At 38.9% G+C, this 18,847-nt stretch overlaps 1 protein-coding gene across 1 annotated transcript in view; it reads left to right on the top strand.

The window, feature by feature from the left end:
* LOC109915227 (integrin beta-8-like) overlaps positions 1–9,197 on the top strand; it is a 100,228-nt gene extending 91,031 nt beyond the window's left edge. Inside the window, exons 12-15 of the mRNA XM_048608453.1 lie at positions 1,510–1,629; positions 3,485–3,651; positions 3,785–3,873; positions 6,985–9,197. Of these exons, the coding sequence (XP_048464410.1) occupies positions 1,510–1,629; positions 3,485–3,651; positions 3,785–3,873; positions 6,985–7,012 (404 nt within the window). The 3' untranslated portion in view covers positions 7,013–9,197. The remainder of the gene's footprint in view (positions 1–1,509; positions 1,630–3,484; positions 3,652–3,784; positions 3,874–6,984) is intronic.
* The last annotated feature ends 9,650 nt before the right edge of the window (positions 9,198–18,847 follow it).

Here is an 18,847-nt window from a genome sequence, read left to right as displayed (position 1 = left end):
TATTATGCAGGTTTGCTGTCACAAAACAAACTTAAAAATCTCTTTGTTTCTTCACTTATATCTTTGTTCAATAAATCTGAAGCAACATGTTGGCTATCTGACAAAGACAAAAGTCTTATTATCATTAGTAATGGAGTGTGAGCAATACCTTCCCTCTGTCATCCTGTTAAATTCCCATTTTTTTCCCTCCTCTTCATTCCACTGGTCTAATATTGTTCTGTTTACATTGTGGGTCATATTGAGGATTCTGACGCATGTTTCAGTGTATTAATTCTTTTCTAATAAATGACATTCATAAAAGCCACATAACCATTCAAATGTCACATTGAATGTTTTCCGTTAAAATGGATAGCATGTCTGAAAAGGTTCTGGCATGTTTGGGCTATACCCAAACATGGCTCTAGTGTTTGCTTGCAGCTCCCAGGATATAACTTCTCTATTCAGGAAAAGATGCACAGTCCTAACACTGAATTTTCTGAGATGAGAGTGCAATAGTCACTGTAAAGCAGTGATCAATTTTTTGTTTAAATGTAATTGTATTCTTTTCATGGATTGTCACAATAGATAATATAGGTGAATGCGATTATTAAATAACGAACCTGTTTGATTTTGTGTATCAGCTCTACCAATCGACATTCAAAGATGATATTTTGATTGACCCAGAACTCCCTAGAAATTTTTGCTTTAACCATAGCAAATAAGTGATGGTATGTTCTGTTGTGCACAAGGAAATTGCCACAAAACTGATTTGATTTTATTTGATACTGACACCTCTATCTCTAAATGTATTCCATCATTTCTCTGATTCTAAGTTACTTGTGCCAAAATCCCTCCCTTCATTTTTATATCCCATCTTATTTTAAATAGATATGTTTGGCTAGCTGTAACATGAGCTATGAATCAGAATTTGATATGTTTAAAGACATTTTGTACCCACTATACATAACGTGCTGTAAGTTTCCATCCACCAAAAACTTTCCAGACCTCCCTCCCTTAAGGAAATCAAAGTTAATGGAAAAAGACAGCATTTATTAACTATTACCCCTTTTCATGATTCTGTATTTGACCTTATTTTGTGCCTTTATTTTTAATATTTATTTTTAATAGGCAAATAAGATACTCAGGAAATCTGAGTATATGTTCCCCATGCAAGACTTATAAATTTCAGTAAAAACCGAAATAACTGTGGATGCTGTAAATCAGGATCAAAAACAGAAGTTGCTAGAAGCTCAGCAGGTCTGGCAGCAGTTCTGAGGAAGGGCCACCGGACCTGAAACGTTAACTCTGATTTTTTCTTCACAGATGCTGCCAGACCTGCTGAGCTTCCAGGAACTTCTGTTTTCGTTACAAATTTCAGTGTAATTTATATACGGATGTAATCCAGGAAAAAAAATGTTTTTGACATAATTAGTTTTCACTTTAACTAAAACGGATGGGAATTCTCTGAAGGTATGATAGCATTGAAAAATGTTTTGTTGACCATGCCATTAACTTGTGTTTTGTTATCAGAATCAGAGGAAGAAAAAGCACAACACTGCATTTTTCAGGCGCAAAATAACTGCTTATACAAATTTATGATGGTAGCAACTGACACTGAAAAAGAATATCTTTATATATTGAGAAACCCAGGTAAGTATTCTATATAATAACATTAAAATATTAAGAAGTGTTGCTGAAAAATTCTATTAGCTCTTCAAAGTTTATCCTTCCATTACATGAGTTTTAAAAAATAATGATTCCATGTACTTTGTTTTTGTTGCCTTGCTTCCTAAATTATTTCAAATATTGTACAAATATTGTATTGAGTAAGGAAGCTTGTATATCTGTGCTCAATTTATTCGTGATGAGTTTTAATATGTCCCTACTTTCTTGGCTGCTTTGAAATAATCCTGTTGTTTACCCTACCTGCATTTTGACATATACTTAAATAAGGGACATCTTAACAACTTTCTTTTCTAGGTATTAGCCTACAAACTATTTCATTCTTTTTCCACAGGCTTATTATTCTTTATACTTGGGAATCAAGCTGAATTTCTTTATGCAGTTTCTAAAATAAATGATTTTAACTGCTATAAAGTAATTGGATTTAACGACCAGACATTTATTTGGGCCTCATTTGAGAGACAAACCAGCAGCTATGACTAATGTGTCAATACCAAGTGAATATGGCAGTTATGACATTGTTGCGTGCTTGGTAGGTGACTCCAGAAATCACTTGCTATTGTTTGAAACTGCTGCTCTGGATTGCTGCAGTGCAAACTAAGCCCTAATTTTAACTGCCTACTTCCTTGTACGATAAGAATGTGAGATAAGGTGAGACAGTGACACATTGGTAATGTTTGGACTAGTAATCCAGAGGCCAGAGCTAATTCCCTGGGGATATGACTTTGCCTGCCGTTCTTACTTCCTGTGAAAGAATAAAAACACTGGAAGATACAGATATCTGCAGTGTAAGATTCAATGGGAGACCTTTAGCAGAGATCCCAGCCGCTGGCTGCAGAGCAAGTGTGATGTCTGTGTGACCTCCTTCAGGACTTTTGTGCCAAACAGGCAGGTCTTCAATGGGATCAGGACGTATCGTGGTAAATCTCAACCACTGAGAATTAAAGGCCAACAAAATACTGCAGCAGCTCTTTTGCTGAGCAGCAGCTAGAAGCTGTGGTGATTGCTGCTGGTACAATGTTCACAGAATGCCCAGGGTGATGGAGCGACCCAGACTCAAGGTAAGTGATGGCAGGAGAGATTTTGCAGGATGGGGATCACGAGGGGCAGCATTGGCAGCAAGGACAGCAAGACAACTTTCAGCAGTCCTCCTTCCCCATTCCCAATGCCACCCCCTCAATCCGGCCCCATTCCAATCACTGCAACATACACATTTCCCATCAAAAAATCCAGCTGGATCTGCATTGTGAAATGGTGACAGAGTGCTGAACTGATGTTGTAGTAACATTTTAAGAAACTGCTCTCGCTTATCATTTTTCTCTCCTGAATCCCTGCTGGAAAGGGGATACCTCCTAAGACTTCATCCCCTGGACAGGTCAGGAGAGGAAAGCAGCAAGCCCAGGACGATGTAATAAAAAAATATTAGTTATAACAGCTCCAGCTCGACACACCTATACGATCGGAACCCTCTCTTTTACAACCCAAGATATCTGGCTTCGGATCAAATCTGGATCTTGACCTTAGGTAAGCAAATTCAGGCAAAGCAAGCAACCTGCACGAGGACTGGTGTACGGGAAGCTCAGTGATGAAAAGCAGTTGGTAAAAGGGTGAGTGTAGGAATGATTAAAACCACCATTAGGGGGTCAACCGCAACAGGATGAGTTAGACAGCGGAAGAAGCTGCTTCAAAACGGCACTGATTTGTGGAGCATTTATTTAATTTCAGTAGTGGACATTATATTAATTCATGCATTAAAATGATATTTTAAATATTAATCACTTGGAATGTTTTTAATGTTTTGTTTTTTATTATTATTTTGCAGAATACTACTCTAGCTACAATATCCTTGCAATGTTTCTTGTCTTCTCTGCTGGTACAGTTATTACTGGATTATTCATTGTGATGGTAATCAGGCAAATAATGATGCACTGGAATTCAAATGAAACAAATCATCCTGGAAACAATTGCAAAGTATCTCCTCCACAAAAGGTAGAACTAATAGGTTACAAATTTGCAAATGGTCAAAAAGTTTAAAACTGTTTTGATTATTAATGGTAATTCATCATGAGGGAAATATACTGGGAAAAACTACTGAAGGTACCAATTTCTTTTCTTTTTCAAGGGAAAACCTTCATTACCTATAGTTAGTTCAGAAACTACAGCATTCAGGCGTGACAAGCCAGAGGACCTCCATGTGTACATCAACAAAATGCAAGTAATTTCAGAAGCTTGACTTGTAACAAAAATATTAGAAAAAATATTACAGGCTCCTATCTTTCATGGGCTCTAGACCAAATGACCTGCTCAAAAGACAGATATGATGAGAACGCCATGTTCAATCAATTCAAGCTCACTCATCCAGAAACGAGAAGAGTTCCCACTCTTTGTAGTATTACCAACTGTTTCTTAAGTCAGCCTTACATTATTTTGGCTTGTATTCACGTATACTATTAGAATGGCCAATTTCAAGTTGTGTTTTCATTTTTTTTGTGCTATTTCCTATTATCTACATCTACGGGGAGCCCTCTCAAACATTTTCTACCAAGGCTGAAAAGCTGAACTGCCTCCAGTCTTTTTACATAATTCAGTGGCACCAAGAATTTTATTGAGAAAATTAAATAAATCTGTTTCCTTGTCTGTTTCCCAATTGATGACATTTTATATATGGAATGCTGTAATTCCAAAAAGCTTATGCAAAATGTTATCAGGAATGCAGCTAAGTATAAGCTTTAACATGAAGTGATCAAGATCGCACACAGCATCTTGAGTAACAATACTCTTTAATTATGGCAATAATCTCAAACAGTTTGAAAACATTTCAGGCTCAAACTAATTGCAGTTCAATATGAATTAACTGAAAGTGTTTTCCAAAACACAGAGCTGTCGTAGAGTTCTGCTAATATTTAATATTTCAACAGAGCATTTTGTATGTTATGTCTTGTACTTATAAGAGCTACCAATCTTGGAACTGAAGAGATAGATGTGAGATAGACCTGCAATGGATGACTCTCTGTGCAATAATAATATTTGTAAGCAAACCACTGGAAATAATTGCATTATTGTTATGATTTTAGTTGTCACTACTGGGGAACTAAGTTTAACAGAGTTCAAAATCATCAACAATACTGCATAGGTACTGAAATCTGTGAAATTATTTTTTTCCAAGAAAGAGAATACTGTGATAGTCCAATGACTGCTTAGTTTACTGAAGTTAAGAACAAATGTATGACTGGTAAGGTGTATACTTATCTTCTGGATTCCTATTTTTCTGATTATTTATTTTGAAGTTGATAAAATGCTAATAAATGGAATTTAGTGTGTACTGAATCTCTGAAACACAAGTACCAAAATTCTCAGTTGGGGTCCAACCCAGGAAGGGATTCCTTCTGGTATAATTAGCCATTTTTATCATCCAAATAATGGTGTTAGATGCTGTTGATAATTATTTTCTAGAATGTCCCTGGTTCTTTTACCAAAGGTACAGTAAGCAAGTGGGAGGATGTCTATGGATATTCACCTCTGTGTTTTTAAATGTGAACCAGGATTTTTAAAAGGGTTCAGATCGGAAGTAGGGATACAAAGTGGTGCCTCCAGCCTCTGTGCCAATTTGCTGCTGCAATTCCAACACTGAGCCAGTTTGAATGAGAATAATGAAGACAGAGCCAGTTATTGGAAATTGTAGGGCCTATTAATCCAACATTCCAGGACCTCCTGGAATTTACAGTTGGTAGAATTGATGGCCCACAGTGATCTGGTCCACTTCTGGATCAAGCCATCGTAATTGGCTTAGGGCATAGGAGCAGTGGTCGCAAAAGATCAAGTAGGACAAATAACCCCCAAAAGGACCCATAACTCCTCAACCCCAAAGTGGTGGAGCCCTCTCCCATCCTTTAACTAGTTGAGGCATTGCAGCGAGCATGGTTAAAGGCTGTGATGTTGACCCCAGTTGAAAATCCAGCCCATGATCTGTATATCTTTCCATTCACCATTTTTAGAAAAATCTATGTTGTAAAGTTGTAAAATATACTGTGTATTTTCACAGAAAAGTTTATGTATAATTTTATCCTTAAAAACTGCCAACATTGGCTCGTGGAAGAGTCAACAAAATCATCAAAGATGGGTGTGTTTCAAACTTATTAAGTGGGAATTTCAGTACATGATTTTATCCTATGGAATTAGCATGTGTTTTTTTTTATCCTTTGCTGCTTTTATGTTGCCATTGATAGATTAATGTTAAAGCCTAATTTCTAGGCTGATGCTTTTGTTTTTGGGAATCCCTTAAGAATGCAATCCAAGCTTTCTCTCACATTGGAACTGCATAGAATGCAAAGAATGCTGTTGAGTGCAGTTTCAAATCCATTTTATTACTCATTTAAATAGTCCCTCTCTGACACTTCCTATCCTTATTCTATTTTACATACATCTATTCACACTACACAAGTGCCGGACAATTGAACTATCTCCCCAATGAGATTCAGTGGCGTTACCATTGTTGAATTTCCCCACTACCTAAATCCTTGAGGATCACCATTGATCAGAAACCTAACTGGACCATTAAATAAACACTGGCTAGCAGAACAGGTCAGAAGATGAACCTTTTGCTGCAAGTAAGCTCCTGACACCCCAAAACCTGTCCACTTTCGACAAGGGAAGTCAGCATGTGATAGAATATTCTCCACTTGCTTGGATAATTACAGTTCCAACAACATTTAAGAAACTTTGACAGCATCCAGAAAAAGGGAACACACTTGATTGACACTACAATCACCATTTTGAATATTCAGTCCCTCCACTAACTGCACATTGTGTCTGCAGTGTTCATCACGTACAAGATACACTGCAGAAATTCCATCAACATCACCTTACAAACTCTGAAACTCTGTCTGTAAGAACATGGGAAGCATGCATTTGCACACCACCAATTAATAATACTTTTAAAAATCTAGCATTAAAAATGCTTAGTAATTCTCTGCGTCCATCAGTTTATTTTAAGGGAAAGAGTAGATTTAAACTTTCAGTGGTAGCTGAAAACAATTGGTCATCAATCAACCAGCATATGCACCCCACACAATTTTCCTTTCCTACAAAATGCTACTGTTTTGCTTTTAATGAAATGCTAAGATTTAATGTTGAGGGAATAAATATTTAGAAACTTGCATTTCTCACCACAGAGGCATACTAGATCAATTCTGAGCCTTATTAAAATGCATTTAATTAGTTGCATTTGATAACAAGATGGCAGCATTTACCTCTCCCTTATGCACAAGTGTACATCTGTCTGCATATGTACATGTTTATATATGTATTTTTCTTTTCCTGTAGAACTGTGAGTAATTCTATGGTGCACTGATGACAGTCTAGCCATAAAATAATGCTATCACAACCTTCAGCTGTATAATTTATCTAAATGAATGATCCATCAAGACAGGGAGATGTTCTTCTGAATCAAACATGAAGAGAAGTTTTGAAGAATTGACACAGTAAATACTTATATAAAATCAAAGATCTGCGGATGCTGGAAATATGAAAGAAAAATAGAAAGTGCTGGAGAATCTCAGCAGGACTTGAGATGTTAACTTTTTTTTTTACCCTCTACAGACGTTGATTTTCTCCGGCATTCTCTGTTTTTGAGTAAAGGTTTATGTTCATTATTATGTGACAACATGCTTCCTGCAGTGGATTATTCTGGTTGCTGTTCGTTCCCAGCATTTATTGCACATGCTGTGATGCAGTACAAATATTTGTCAGTTCTATATATGAATATAGAAATAATGCTGCACAAGTCAGCAGCCAAGCACTTAACCCTTGCATTATTATTCTACCTGTGCCACTTTAGCTCTAGCAGTCACCTATTAAAATAAACTATTATTTGTATTGGAATGTTGTCCAGAGGAATGGCAAATGGTACATTGTGTTTGTTAACTAAGACTGCAAAATGTATTATCTGGATGTATGTTCTCATATATGCAGTACCTTCTGACAGTTGAGAGAGAAATAGTGTGATTTTACAAAGTAATGCCCTAAAACTTGAGTCAAATGGGCTTGTAACTCTCAGCATTAATAACAAGAATTCATGTTCTCTGACAAAAAATGGAAAGCATTAAAATCATCAAAATTATGTTGTGATATCTCTTCAGTTTGCAAGTTGCTTTATTAAGACTGTTTCTTCCCAGCAAAGCAACATGCTATTTTCTTGTTTCTTATCTGCATGATTATCTTTCATACATTTAATAAGTGCATTGATACTACTGATGTAATTGAATGAGGCACAAGGTGTGGAATAACTGAAAAATGTTGAGGGCAACTGTTGGAGAATAATTATAGGTAAAGTTTATTTTACAATAATATTTAATGTTCAGTTATTTTACAGTATTTTTCTGCTATGAAGTTATTTGGTTAACACTGTGCACTTTAGAAAACAATGTAATTAGCAATTGATGATTTAACTGTTAAACTTTCTCACATTAATTACAAAAATTGGCCAATAGTTTTAGGTGCCAGTCCAATTCCTAACAGAATCTAAACTTGCACTAACAATTAAAAAGGTTTTTATTTATTATGAGTTATAGTTTTAGTAGTTTTAAATGCTCATTTAATGTCTGATCCTGAGTCATCCTGTTAATTTATTTGATTGCTTTGTATTGGAGACTATTTTTTAGGTTTACTTTTGATCTTGTAAAAAGTTATGTCTTGCAAATGTTTAATAAACCATATTAATAGATCATTTATCTTAAGATATTGTTTAAGCAAAATCTTACCAAATGGTTTATTCTTTCAGTTTGACATAATGAAGATAGATGTATCTTTCACAGTTGCTGCTAATGACTCATCACACGCAGTTAATCTGAAAAATCCTACAAGATTCCCCTAATGAATTCCATGTTGCACTTTTCACATGCAGAATAGGTGAACCAGGACCTCTTAACAAGGGCTTGTTGGATGGAAGAGGGAGTGGGTGGATGTGGGGAGGGAAAATTTCTGGAGGGGCCATGCTCTGATGAGCGCAGGATGACTGGGAATGAGGCACTCTGCACTTTGCTGACCAGAACATTACATGGTTAAATCTAGCAGCCTACACAATGACTGCAGGCCTTTCTCTTGCTGCCCATTAAATGGAATGGTGACAGATCGAATTAAGCCACTGATGGTTCATCTGCCTGATGCCTGCCCTGCAACCCACAAACCTTTGGTGTGGGACTACTGTGGAAGGGCGCAACTCCTTCATTAGTGAATCCACCCAACAGTTTTACTGTGTGTGCATTGCCTGTATTCAGCCCAAATTCATGTGAGATATCAAATCTGGGAAGACTAAATTAATGAAGCATTTCTTTTATTAAGTATCACTGACTAGCTACTGAGCTAGGCTATCCTTACAGTGTATTGACTTTTGAATAAACCAGTCTGGTTTGCTTAAACAATGAACCTAGCGTTGAATATGTTCATTTTTGTAGCATTGTTTTATATTTGTTTGAGTAGCATTGTTGTAATATGATATGGTTTTAAACTATTTTTAGAATAAAAAAAAATTAAGTTTGTGTGGCTTAGCTTTTCTTTCCAAACACAGGTGTCTAGATACCTCACCAAAAGTATGGATGGTGTGAATGGATATAAAGTTCACAAAATTCTGTTACTTAAGCAATTAATTGTTATGTTGTTAATAAATTAACAAAAGACATGGAGAGCCAGTTAAGGATATACTAGGTTCAGAAGACCAAATACCTTGTTGAATAAGTAGTGTCAAGGATTATCTCGATGAATATTTAGAAGAAGGAAGATAAAGTAGAGGGAAAGAGAGGTGTAGGGAGGGAACTCTAGAGCTTGAGGCTGAGGTAATTGAAGGCATACCTGCCAATGGTGAAGCAATTAGAACTGGGAATGTGCAAGAAGATGAAGAATTACACATTTCTCTGAGGATGTAGGGCTGGACTGTATCACAGACATAGAGAGGGGCACAGTCATTGGAGGTATTCAAAAACAAGCATGTGGATTTTCAAGTCTGGGAGCCAATGTAGTTAAGAAAGTACTGCATGATGGGTGAATTGGACAAACTGCAAGTTTAAATGAGGCCAGCAGAGTTTTGGATGACCTCAAGTGTATTGAGACTAGAATGTAGAATGTGAGAAGTCAGCCAGGAGTATGTTGCAATGGTCAAGTCTAAAGTTAAGAAAAGCACAAATGAAGATTTCAGCAGTAGATGAGTTGAGACAGAGGTAGAAGTTAGAGGGCTTAATTATAATAAGAATGAGGTCAGAAGCCCAAGCCAGAATGAAATATGACACCAAAGTTGCAATCAGATTGGCTAAATGCCGGCAGAGGAATGGAGTCAGTAGCTAGGTGTTTAGAACAGGAACTGAAACCAATTGCTTCAAGAATTCCCAGGATTTACTTGGAGAAAATTTCTCCTGCTCCAGTACTTGATGTTGGATAAGCAGTGTCATAATTTAGCAACAGTGGAGAAGGCAACTAAAGTGCTGGTGAGGTCGAGCTGAATGTTACAAGCATGCATTTTGTTGGCAGCAATGGTCGAGACTGCAACTGTCAAAAAGTAGACGAATCTCCTAAATGACCAGCAGAAATGCCAAAGTACAAGATTTCATGTTTTATGATTTCTACTGTAGCAAACAAATCTACAATCTGCATACATCAAACATTATAAAATGGATATTGAATGAAAGGAAGGGTGTACTTACATTACTATCTAATGTAATTGAGAGTGTGTTAAATGCCCGTTTGCTCTGCACTTTGCTTGTGCAAAGGAATTCCAAGAAATTATTGGTCCTCTATTTATAAAGGAACTACAAACTTCAGAATGTCAGGAGAGAATCAAAAACAGCAGTCTTCCACCTAGGAAATTTCCAGTCTTTCACATCTGAGGCGGGGTGGGGGGTGTGGAATTGTAATCTCCAAACTGCCTGAATTTACAAATTCAGACACTTGGTGGGGGGAGATGGTGTGGTGGTAAATATTGTTACATAAACAAATGTATAATGTTAACAATAAGAGAAAAAAAGCTTAGCAGTGTAATATATAGGTGTGCAAAGGTTAATACTGAGAGTGTCCTAAGTACCATCCACTGTGTTAATATCTGTGGACTTGTCGGCCAACCATCTTAGGGTTTTGAAGGAATGTGACCTGACATCTGCTTCTCCTCAAGACTGTGTATCAGTGTGTATATCATATCAATGTGACCTGTTACTAGTTGTTAATAAGCAATAAAGCTACTTTGTTAATTACAGGAGAGTTTCCTAATTAGGCCAGAAGTGGTGTTCCTCTATCACTCGACTAAGCAGGGCACATGGTTCAAAACACTTAGAGTGTTGTAAACTGGCTTTCCCATTTAACAATTCGAATTTTAATGAAAATATGGTCAAGGTAACAGAAGGTTATCGGGAAGGCGATGGCCTAGTGGTATTATTGCTGGACAATTAATCTAGAGACCCAGATAACATTCTGGGGACCCGGGTTTGAATCCTGCCACAGCAGATGATTGAATTTGAATTCAATAAAATATCTGGAATTAAAAATCTACTGATGACTATGAATCCATTGTCGATTGTCAGAAAAACCCATCTGGTTCTCTAATGTCCTTTAGAGAAGGAAACTGCCATCCTTACCTGGTCTGGCCTACATGTGACTCCAGACCCACAGCAATGTGGTTGACTCTTAACTGCCCTCTGGGCAATTAGGGACAGGCAATAAATGCTGCCTAGTCAGCGACGCCCTCATCCCGCGAATGAATTAAAAAAAAGGTAGGTTTCTTGGAGTTGAGATGAGTTCAGAAAAGGCATGGAGGAAGACAGAAGAGAAACTAGAGGATGTATTTAATATTCAGGTGTAACCAAAACCATTTTAGAAGTAATATTAAAGGTTCCATTCAATATAGGTTCCACAGGTCAGATTTTTGTAAGTTGAGGAGATTCTGGGGTGGGGCCTTGTAGTGCAATGATAGTGTCTCTACCCGGAGTCAGGAAGCTGGGATTCAAAGTCTTACCTGTTCTTGAGGTGTGTAATGACAGAAACAGTATCCAGTCCATTGTGGTTGATGTTGCAGGGATTTTACCTGAATGCTTGTAAAGCCGACTTCAAGAAGGATGTTAGCATATGTTTAAAAATCTTCACAGTGAATCCAAAGGATACAACAGAGGCATTGCTAATGGAATTTCTCTGGCATTCTGATATAAGAACAAAGAAAATTACAGCACAGGAACAGGCCCTTCGGCCCTCCAAGCCTGCACCGATCCAGATCCTCTATCTAAACCTGTTGCCTATTTTCCAAGGATCTGAATCCCTCTGCTCCCTGCCCATTCATGTATCTGTCTAGATACATCTTAAATGACGCTATCGTGCCTGCCTTTACCATCTCCGCTGGCAACACGTTCCAGGCACCCACCACCCTCTGCGTAAAGAACTTTCCACGCATATCTCCCTTAAACTTTTCCCCTCTCACCTTGAAATCGTGACCCCTAGTAATTGAGTCCCCCACTCTGGGGAGAAAGCTTCTTGCTATCCACCCTGTCTATACCTCTCATGATTTTGTAGACCTCAATCAGCTCCCCCTTCAACCTCCATCTTTCTAATGTAATTAATCCTAATCTACTCAACCTCTCTTCATAGCTAGCGCCCTCCATACCAGGCAACATCCTGATGAACCTCCTCTGGACCCTCTCCAAAGCATCCACATCCTTTTGGTAATGTGGCGACCAGAACTGTACTCAATACCCCATCCGATGAATGAAAGCATGCCGTATGCCTCCTTGACCACTCTATTGACCTGCGTTGCCACCTTCAGGGTACAATGGACCTGAACACCCAGATCTCTCTGTGCATCAATTTTCCCCAGGGCTTTTCCATTTACAGTATAGTTCGTTCTTGAATTGGATCTTCCAAAATGCATCACCTCGCATTTGCCTGGATTGAACTCCACCTGCCATTTCTCCGCCGAACTCTCCAATCTATCTATATTCTGCTGCATTCTCCGACAGTCCCCTTCACTATCTGCTACTCCACCAATCTTAGTGTCATCTGCAAACTTGCTAATCAGACCATCTATACCTTCCTCCAGATCACTTATGTATATCACAAACAACAGTGGCCCCAACACGGATCCCTATGGAACACCACCAGTCACAGTTCTCCATTTTGAGAAACTCCCTTCCACTACAGCTCTCTGTCTGCTGTTGCCCAGCCAGTTCTCTATCCATCAAGCTAGTACACCCTGGACCCCATGCGACTTCACTTTCTCCATCAGCCTACCATAGGGAACCTTATCAAACGCTTTACTGAAGTCCATGTATATGACATCCACAGCCCTTCCCTCATCTATCAACTTTGTCACTTCCTCAAAGAATTCTATCAAGTTGGTAAGACATGACCTTACCTGCACAAAACCATGCTGCCTATCACCAGTAAGCCCATTTTCTTCCAAATGTGAATAGATCCTATCCCTCAGTATCTTCTCCAGCAGCTTCCGCACCACTGATGTCAGGCTCACTGGTCTATAATTACCTGGATTATCCTTGCAACCCTCCTTAAACAAGGGGACAACATTAGCAATTCTCCAGTACTCTGGGACTTCACCTGTGCTCAAGGATGCTACAAAGATATCTGTTAAGGCCCCAGCTATTTCCTCTTTCGCTTCCCTCAGTAACCTGGGATAGATCCCATCCGGACCTGGGGACTTGTCCACCCTAATGCCTTTTAGAATACCCAACACTTCCCCCTTCCTTATGCCGACTTGACCTAGAGTAATCAAACATCTATCCCTAACCGTAACATCCGTCATGTCCCTCTCCTTGGTGAATACCGACGCAAAGTACTCATTAAGAATCTCACTTATTTTCTCTGACTCCTCGCATAACTTCCATCCTTTGTCCTTGAGTGGGCCAACCCTTTCTCTAGTTACCCTCTTGCTCCTTATGTACGAATAAAAGGCTTTGGGATTTTCCTTAACCCTGTTTGCTAAAGATATTTCATGACCCCTTTTTGCCCTCTTAATTCCTCGTTTCAGATTGGTCTTACTTTCCTGATATTCTTCCAAAGCTTTGTCTGTTTTCAGTCACCTAGACCTTATGTATGCTTCCTTTTTCCTCTTTGTTAGTCTCACAATTTCACCTGTCATCCATGGTTCCCTAATCTTGCCCTTTTTATTCCTCATTTTCACAGGGACATGTCTGTCCTGCATTCTAATCAACCTCTCTTTAAAAGCCCCCCACATATCAAATGTGGATTTACCCTCAAACAGCTGCTCCCAATCCACATTCCCCAGCTCCTGCCGAATTTTCTTATAGTTGGCCTTCCCCCAGTTTAGCACTCTTCCTTTAGGACCACTCTTTTGTCCATGAGTATTCTAAAACTTACAGAATTGTGATCGCTATTCCCAAAGTAATCCCCTACTGAAACTTCAACCACCTGGCCGGGCTCATTCCCCAACACCAGGTCCAGTATGGCCCCTTCCCGAGTTGGACTATTTACATACTGCTCTAGAAAACCCTCCTGGATGCTCCTTACAAATTCTGCTCCATCTAAACCCCTAACACTAAATGAATGCCAGTCAATGTTGGGAAAATTAAAATCTCCTATCACCACCACCCTGTTGCTCCTGCATCTTTCATAATCTGTCTACCTATTTGTACCTCTATCTCATGCTCACTGTTGGGAGGCCTGTAGTACAGCCCCAACATTGTTACCGCACCCTTCCTATTTCTGAGCTCTGCCCATATTGCCTCACTGCTCGAGTCCTCCATAGTGCCCTCCTTCAGCACAGCTGTGATATCCTCTTTAACCAGTAATGCAACTTCTCCACCCCTTTTATCTCCCTCTCTATCCCACCTGAAGCAACTATATCCTGGGATATTTAGTTGCCAATCTTGCCCTTCCCTCAACCAAGTGTCAGTAATAGCAATAACATCACACTCCCAGGTACTAATCCAAGCCCTAAGTTCATCTGCCTTACCTACTATACTTCTCGCATTAAAGTCTGCAGAGGGATATAGATAGTCTAAGTGAGTGGGCAAAGGTCTGGCAGATGGAGCACAATGTTGATAAGTATGAGGTCATCCATTTTGGTAGGAATAACAACAAAATGGACTATGTTTTAAATGGTAAAAAATTGCAGCACGCTGCTGTGCAGAGGGACTTGGGTGTCCTTGTGCATGAATCGCTGAAGGTGGGATTGCAGGTGCAGCAGGTGATTAAAAAGGCAAATGGAATTTTGTCTGCCATTGCTCGAGGGATGGAGTTTAAAAACAGGGAGGCTATGCTGCAGCTGTGTAGGGTCCTGGTGAGGCCACACCTGGAGTACTGTGTGCAGTTTTGGTCTCCTTACTTGAGAAGAGATATACTAGCACTGGAGGGGGTGCAGAGGAGATTCACTCGGTTGATTCCAGAGTTGAGAGGGTTGGATTATGAGGAGAGACTGAGTAGACTGGGATTATACTCATTGGAATTCAGAAGAATGAGGGGAGATCTTATAGAAACATATATTATGTTATGAAGGGAATAGATAAAGTGGAGGCAGGGAGGTTGTTTCCGCTAGCAGGTGAAACTAGGACTAGAGGGCATCGCCTCAAAATAAAGGGAAGCAGATGTAGGACTGAGGTCAGGAGGAACCTCTTCACCCAAAGGATTGTGAATCTGTGGAATTCCCTGCCCAGTGAAGTGGTTGAAGCTACCTCACTGTATGTTTTTAAGGCAAGGCTAGATAAATTTTTGAAAAGTAATGGAATTAATGGATATGGTGAGTGGGCGGGTAAGTGGAGCTGAGTCTCAAAAAGATCAGCCATGATCTTATTAAATGGCGGGGCAGGCTCGAGGGGCCAGATGGCCTACTCCTGCTCCTAGTTCTTATGTTCTTAAAACATATGCACCTCAAACCACCTGTCCCTTTGCGTTCATCATCTGCTCTCTGCCTACTCTGCCCCTTAGTCACAATGACTTCATTATATCATTCCTTACAGGCTTTAGTTACTACCTCCTTACTGTCCACTAACCTCCTCATTTGGTTCCCATCCCCCTACCACATTAGTTTAAACCCTCCCCAGTGTCAGACCACGTCTCACTGAAGTACAGTAATTTAGTCCATTACACTGGGACCTATATCCACAAAAAGTCATGCAGCACTGTTGGCTTTGCTGCAGAGGAGAGGAGTGAAAAGTGTGGAAATGCAGTAATCATAGGAATTTAGTTATAAGGGGAATAGAAAGGCATAGGTACTCCAGGATGGTATGTCGCCTCCCTGATGCTAAGGTCAAAGATATCTTGAAGCTGGTAAAGGACAACCTAGTGGGGGAGAGTGAACAGCCAGTGGTCATGGTATACACATTGGTAGTGAAAATATAAGTTGAAGAAGGGATAAAGTTCTGAAAGCAAAATTTAGGGAGTTCGGAAGATGAAAATTAGGACTTAAAAGGTAGGGATCTCAGGATTACTACCAGTGTCACGTGCTAGTCAGTAGAAACAGTAGGATATATCAGATGAAAATGTCACCAAATAGTTGGTGTGAGGGTGAGAGTTTCAGATGGCTGGGCCATTGGAACTAGTTCTGGGGGAGGTAGGCCCAGTACAAACTGAGCGGGTTGTACCTGGGCAGGACCAGGACTGATGCCAAAAGGGATGTATTTGCTTGAATGTTTGGGGAGAGTTTAAACTAAATTGGCAGCAGGTTGGGAACCTACGCAAGGAATCAGAGAATGGGGAATCAAGGACAAGAACAAAACAGAAAGGGGAATCAAAGGCCAGAATCAAACAAGGCCTCAGTTAAAAAATAGCGGGAAAGGGATGAGGAACATTAAAAAGATAAGCCTTAAGGTTTCATTCCTGAATGTATGGTGCATTTAATATTAAGTGAATGAATGGATATAAATGGGTACGATATAGCTGGGATTACAGTGACATGGCTTCAGGGTTGGGAAATGAACATCTGGGACTATTCAGTATTTAGGAAGGACAGACAAAAAGGAAGAGGTTTTAGAGTTGAATTACTGGTTAAAGAGGACATAAATGAAATATTGAGGAATGATATTAGCTCAGACAATGTTGAATCTATGTGGATAGAATTTAGACATACCAAGGGGCAAAAAACATTAGTAGGAATGGTATATAAACCACCAAATGGTAATGGCGAAGTTACGAATTATACTAAACAGGAAATCAGGAATCCGTGTGGTAAAGGAAAACACCTGTAATTGTGGGTGACTTTAATCTGCGTATAAATCAGCAAATCAAATTATTTAAATACTATAGAGGAAGAATTCCTAGTGTGCATACAGAATAGTTTTCTGGTTAACAAAAATCTTATCAGTTTCATTATCGATAATAACAATTGACCTAGTATCTGTTGCTGTTCCAAACCTCTACCACCCTTTATGTGGAGGAATGTTTTCTAAATTCATTCATGAAATGTCCAGTCACAGTTTTTAGGTCATGCCCCCTTAGATCTAGACTCACCAACCTGCAGAAATAGTTTCTCTCTTTGTACTCCATCTATCTGCTCCATTATTAGCTTGAAAACTTAAATCAAATGACTCCTTTTAAAATCCCAGAGGATGCAATCTCACCTTGTGTAACCCCTCTCCGTGTTTTAACCTTTGGAGTCCAGGTGTCAATCTAACAAAACTATACCGTGCTCCCTCCAATACCAAATACACTTAGTCCTCAATTAAAGTTGTGCTTCATTCCTGAAAATCTTGAAGTGAAATGACTTAAGTGAAGCATGCTTACCAATAGGAATCAATGTTAAAGCTAGAGTTAAGTTCCAGCTCTCAATAATTTGCTTGGAAAAGGTTTGAACTACTGTACTGTACATTACATTACCGTGTATTCCTCACTGAAATAGTTTTAATAAAATTTGAAGAATACTGTACAGTTAGTTACTTTAGGTCACTTCGCAGTGGAAGACAACTTTAAGACATTAAACAAATGATTACATTCCTAAATGTCTTCATTCAGGAAGAAAATAACCTTTTAAATTAAAATAAATTTAAAAATATAGAATAAATGATATGAATGTAATTACCATTATTATATGTTAAAATTAAATTGTCTGAAGTATTAATTGACCAAGATCCATCTAGTAGTGGATGTCAATCAGTGCAGGAAGAATTACCTACACTGACTCATTTCTGGCTCTTCATGGATGTCAGTACTTCAGAGCAAGTTTGGAACAGGAACCAGCTCAGAAAAGTGACAACAGAAGGCAGGAATGGGAGTTTGGGGGTAGGGTTGGGAGGTAAGTGTGTTGTATTGTACCTCACAACCAATATGGCAGTATATGTGCTCATTGTAGATATTTTCTAGTTAACCTTTTCAGAGATGTTATTACACACCTCTTGAATAGGTGGGACCTGAACTCAGGCTGACTAGTCCAGAGATAGGGACACTACTACATCACAAGGCTCCCCATGTTCATGGTATCATCATGATAATATCATGTGGCCTGAGGGTATAAAGATCTTATTGTCCGTCCTACACCAAGATCTTTTGAAGCATAATGCATGATTGGAAACATTGTTGCTCAATGTTACTCTGTTGTAACCTACTAATCTAACATTAGTCCAGACACTTCAGGTCTGAAAATGTAATATTTGTATGTGATATTTAAAGTAATAAACATCTTTTGGATTCTTCACCATTACAATTTCCACACCTGGTGTCTTATGTTGCAAGGGACAATATCCTCTTCCAGATGACATCAGGGGGAAGAGGGAGTGAGGTCACAGCTGAAACAAGTAGAAGGCCAGGGCTCTGAGTGAAGTAGCTGAGACATGGAGAAAAGTCTTTGACAGCAGCTAGGTCATACAACAAACAACATTAAATTGAAACTTTCTGCATTGAATTAACATATTGTCATTATATTATGGAAAATGCTAAAGCAAAACAATGTTAACTGAGTCAACTTTAAATGGAAACTTACTGTATATCCTGCCTAATGTGTGATGCCCAGTACTTCTAACAGTAGTCCAGGTATGGCCTAACCAGGGTTTTGAATAATTAAAGCATTACTCCTACTGTCATGGAATCTAGTCCTGCCGATATAAATTCGGCATTCCGTTACTTCTTAAATTATTTTATATTACCTGTTCATGTTTGTCAGATCGCAATTCTGTTTGGAACGCCACTTGTTTGAGCTTCTCATCTTTTATAAAGTACTCTATTTAATTTATTTTTAGATCCAAAATGAATGATCTCA

Source organism: Rhincodon typus, chromosome 2 (assembly GCF_021869965.1).
Source record: "Rhincodon typus isolate 14 chromosome 2, sRhiTyp1.1, whole genome shotgun sequence".
In the NCBI taxonomy this organism is placed as follows: Eukaryota; Metazoa; Chordata; class Chondrichthyes; order Orectolobiformes; family Rhincodontidae; genus Rhincodon; species Rhincodon typus.
Note: the sequence above shows the minus strand (reverse complement) of the source record. Positions and strands in the feature narration are given on the sequence as shown.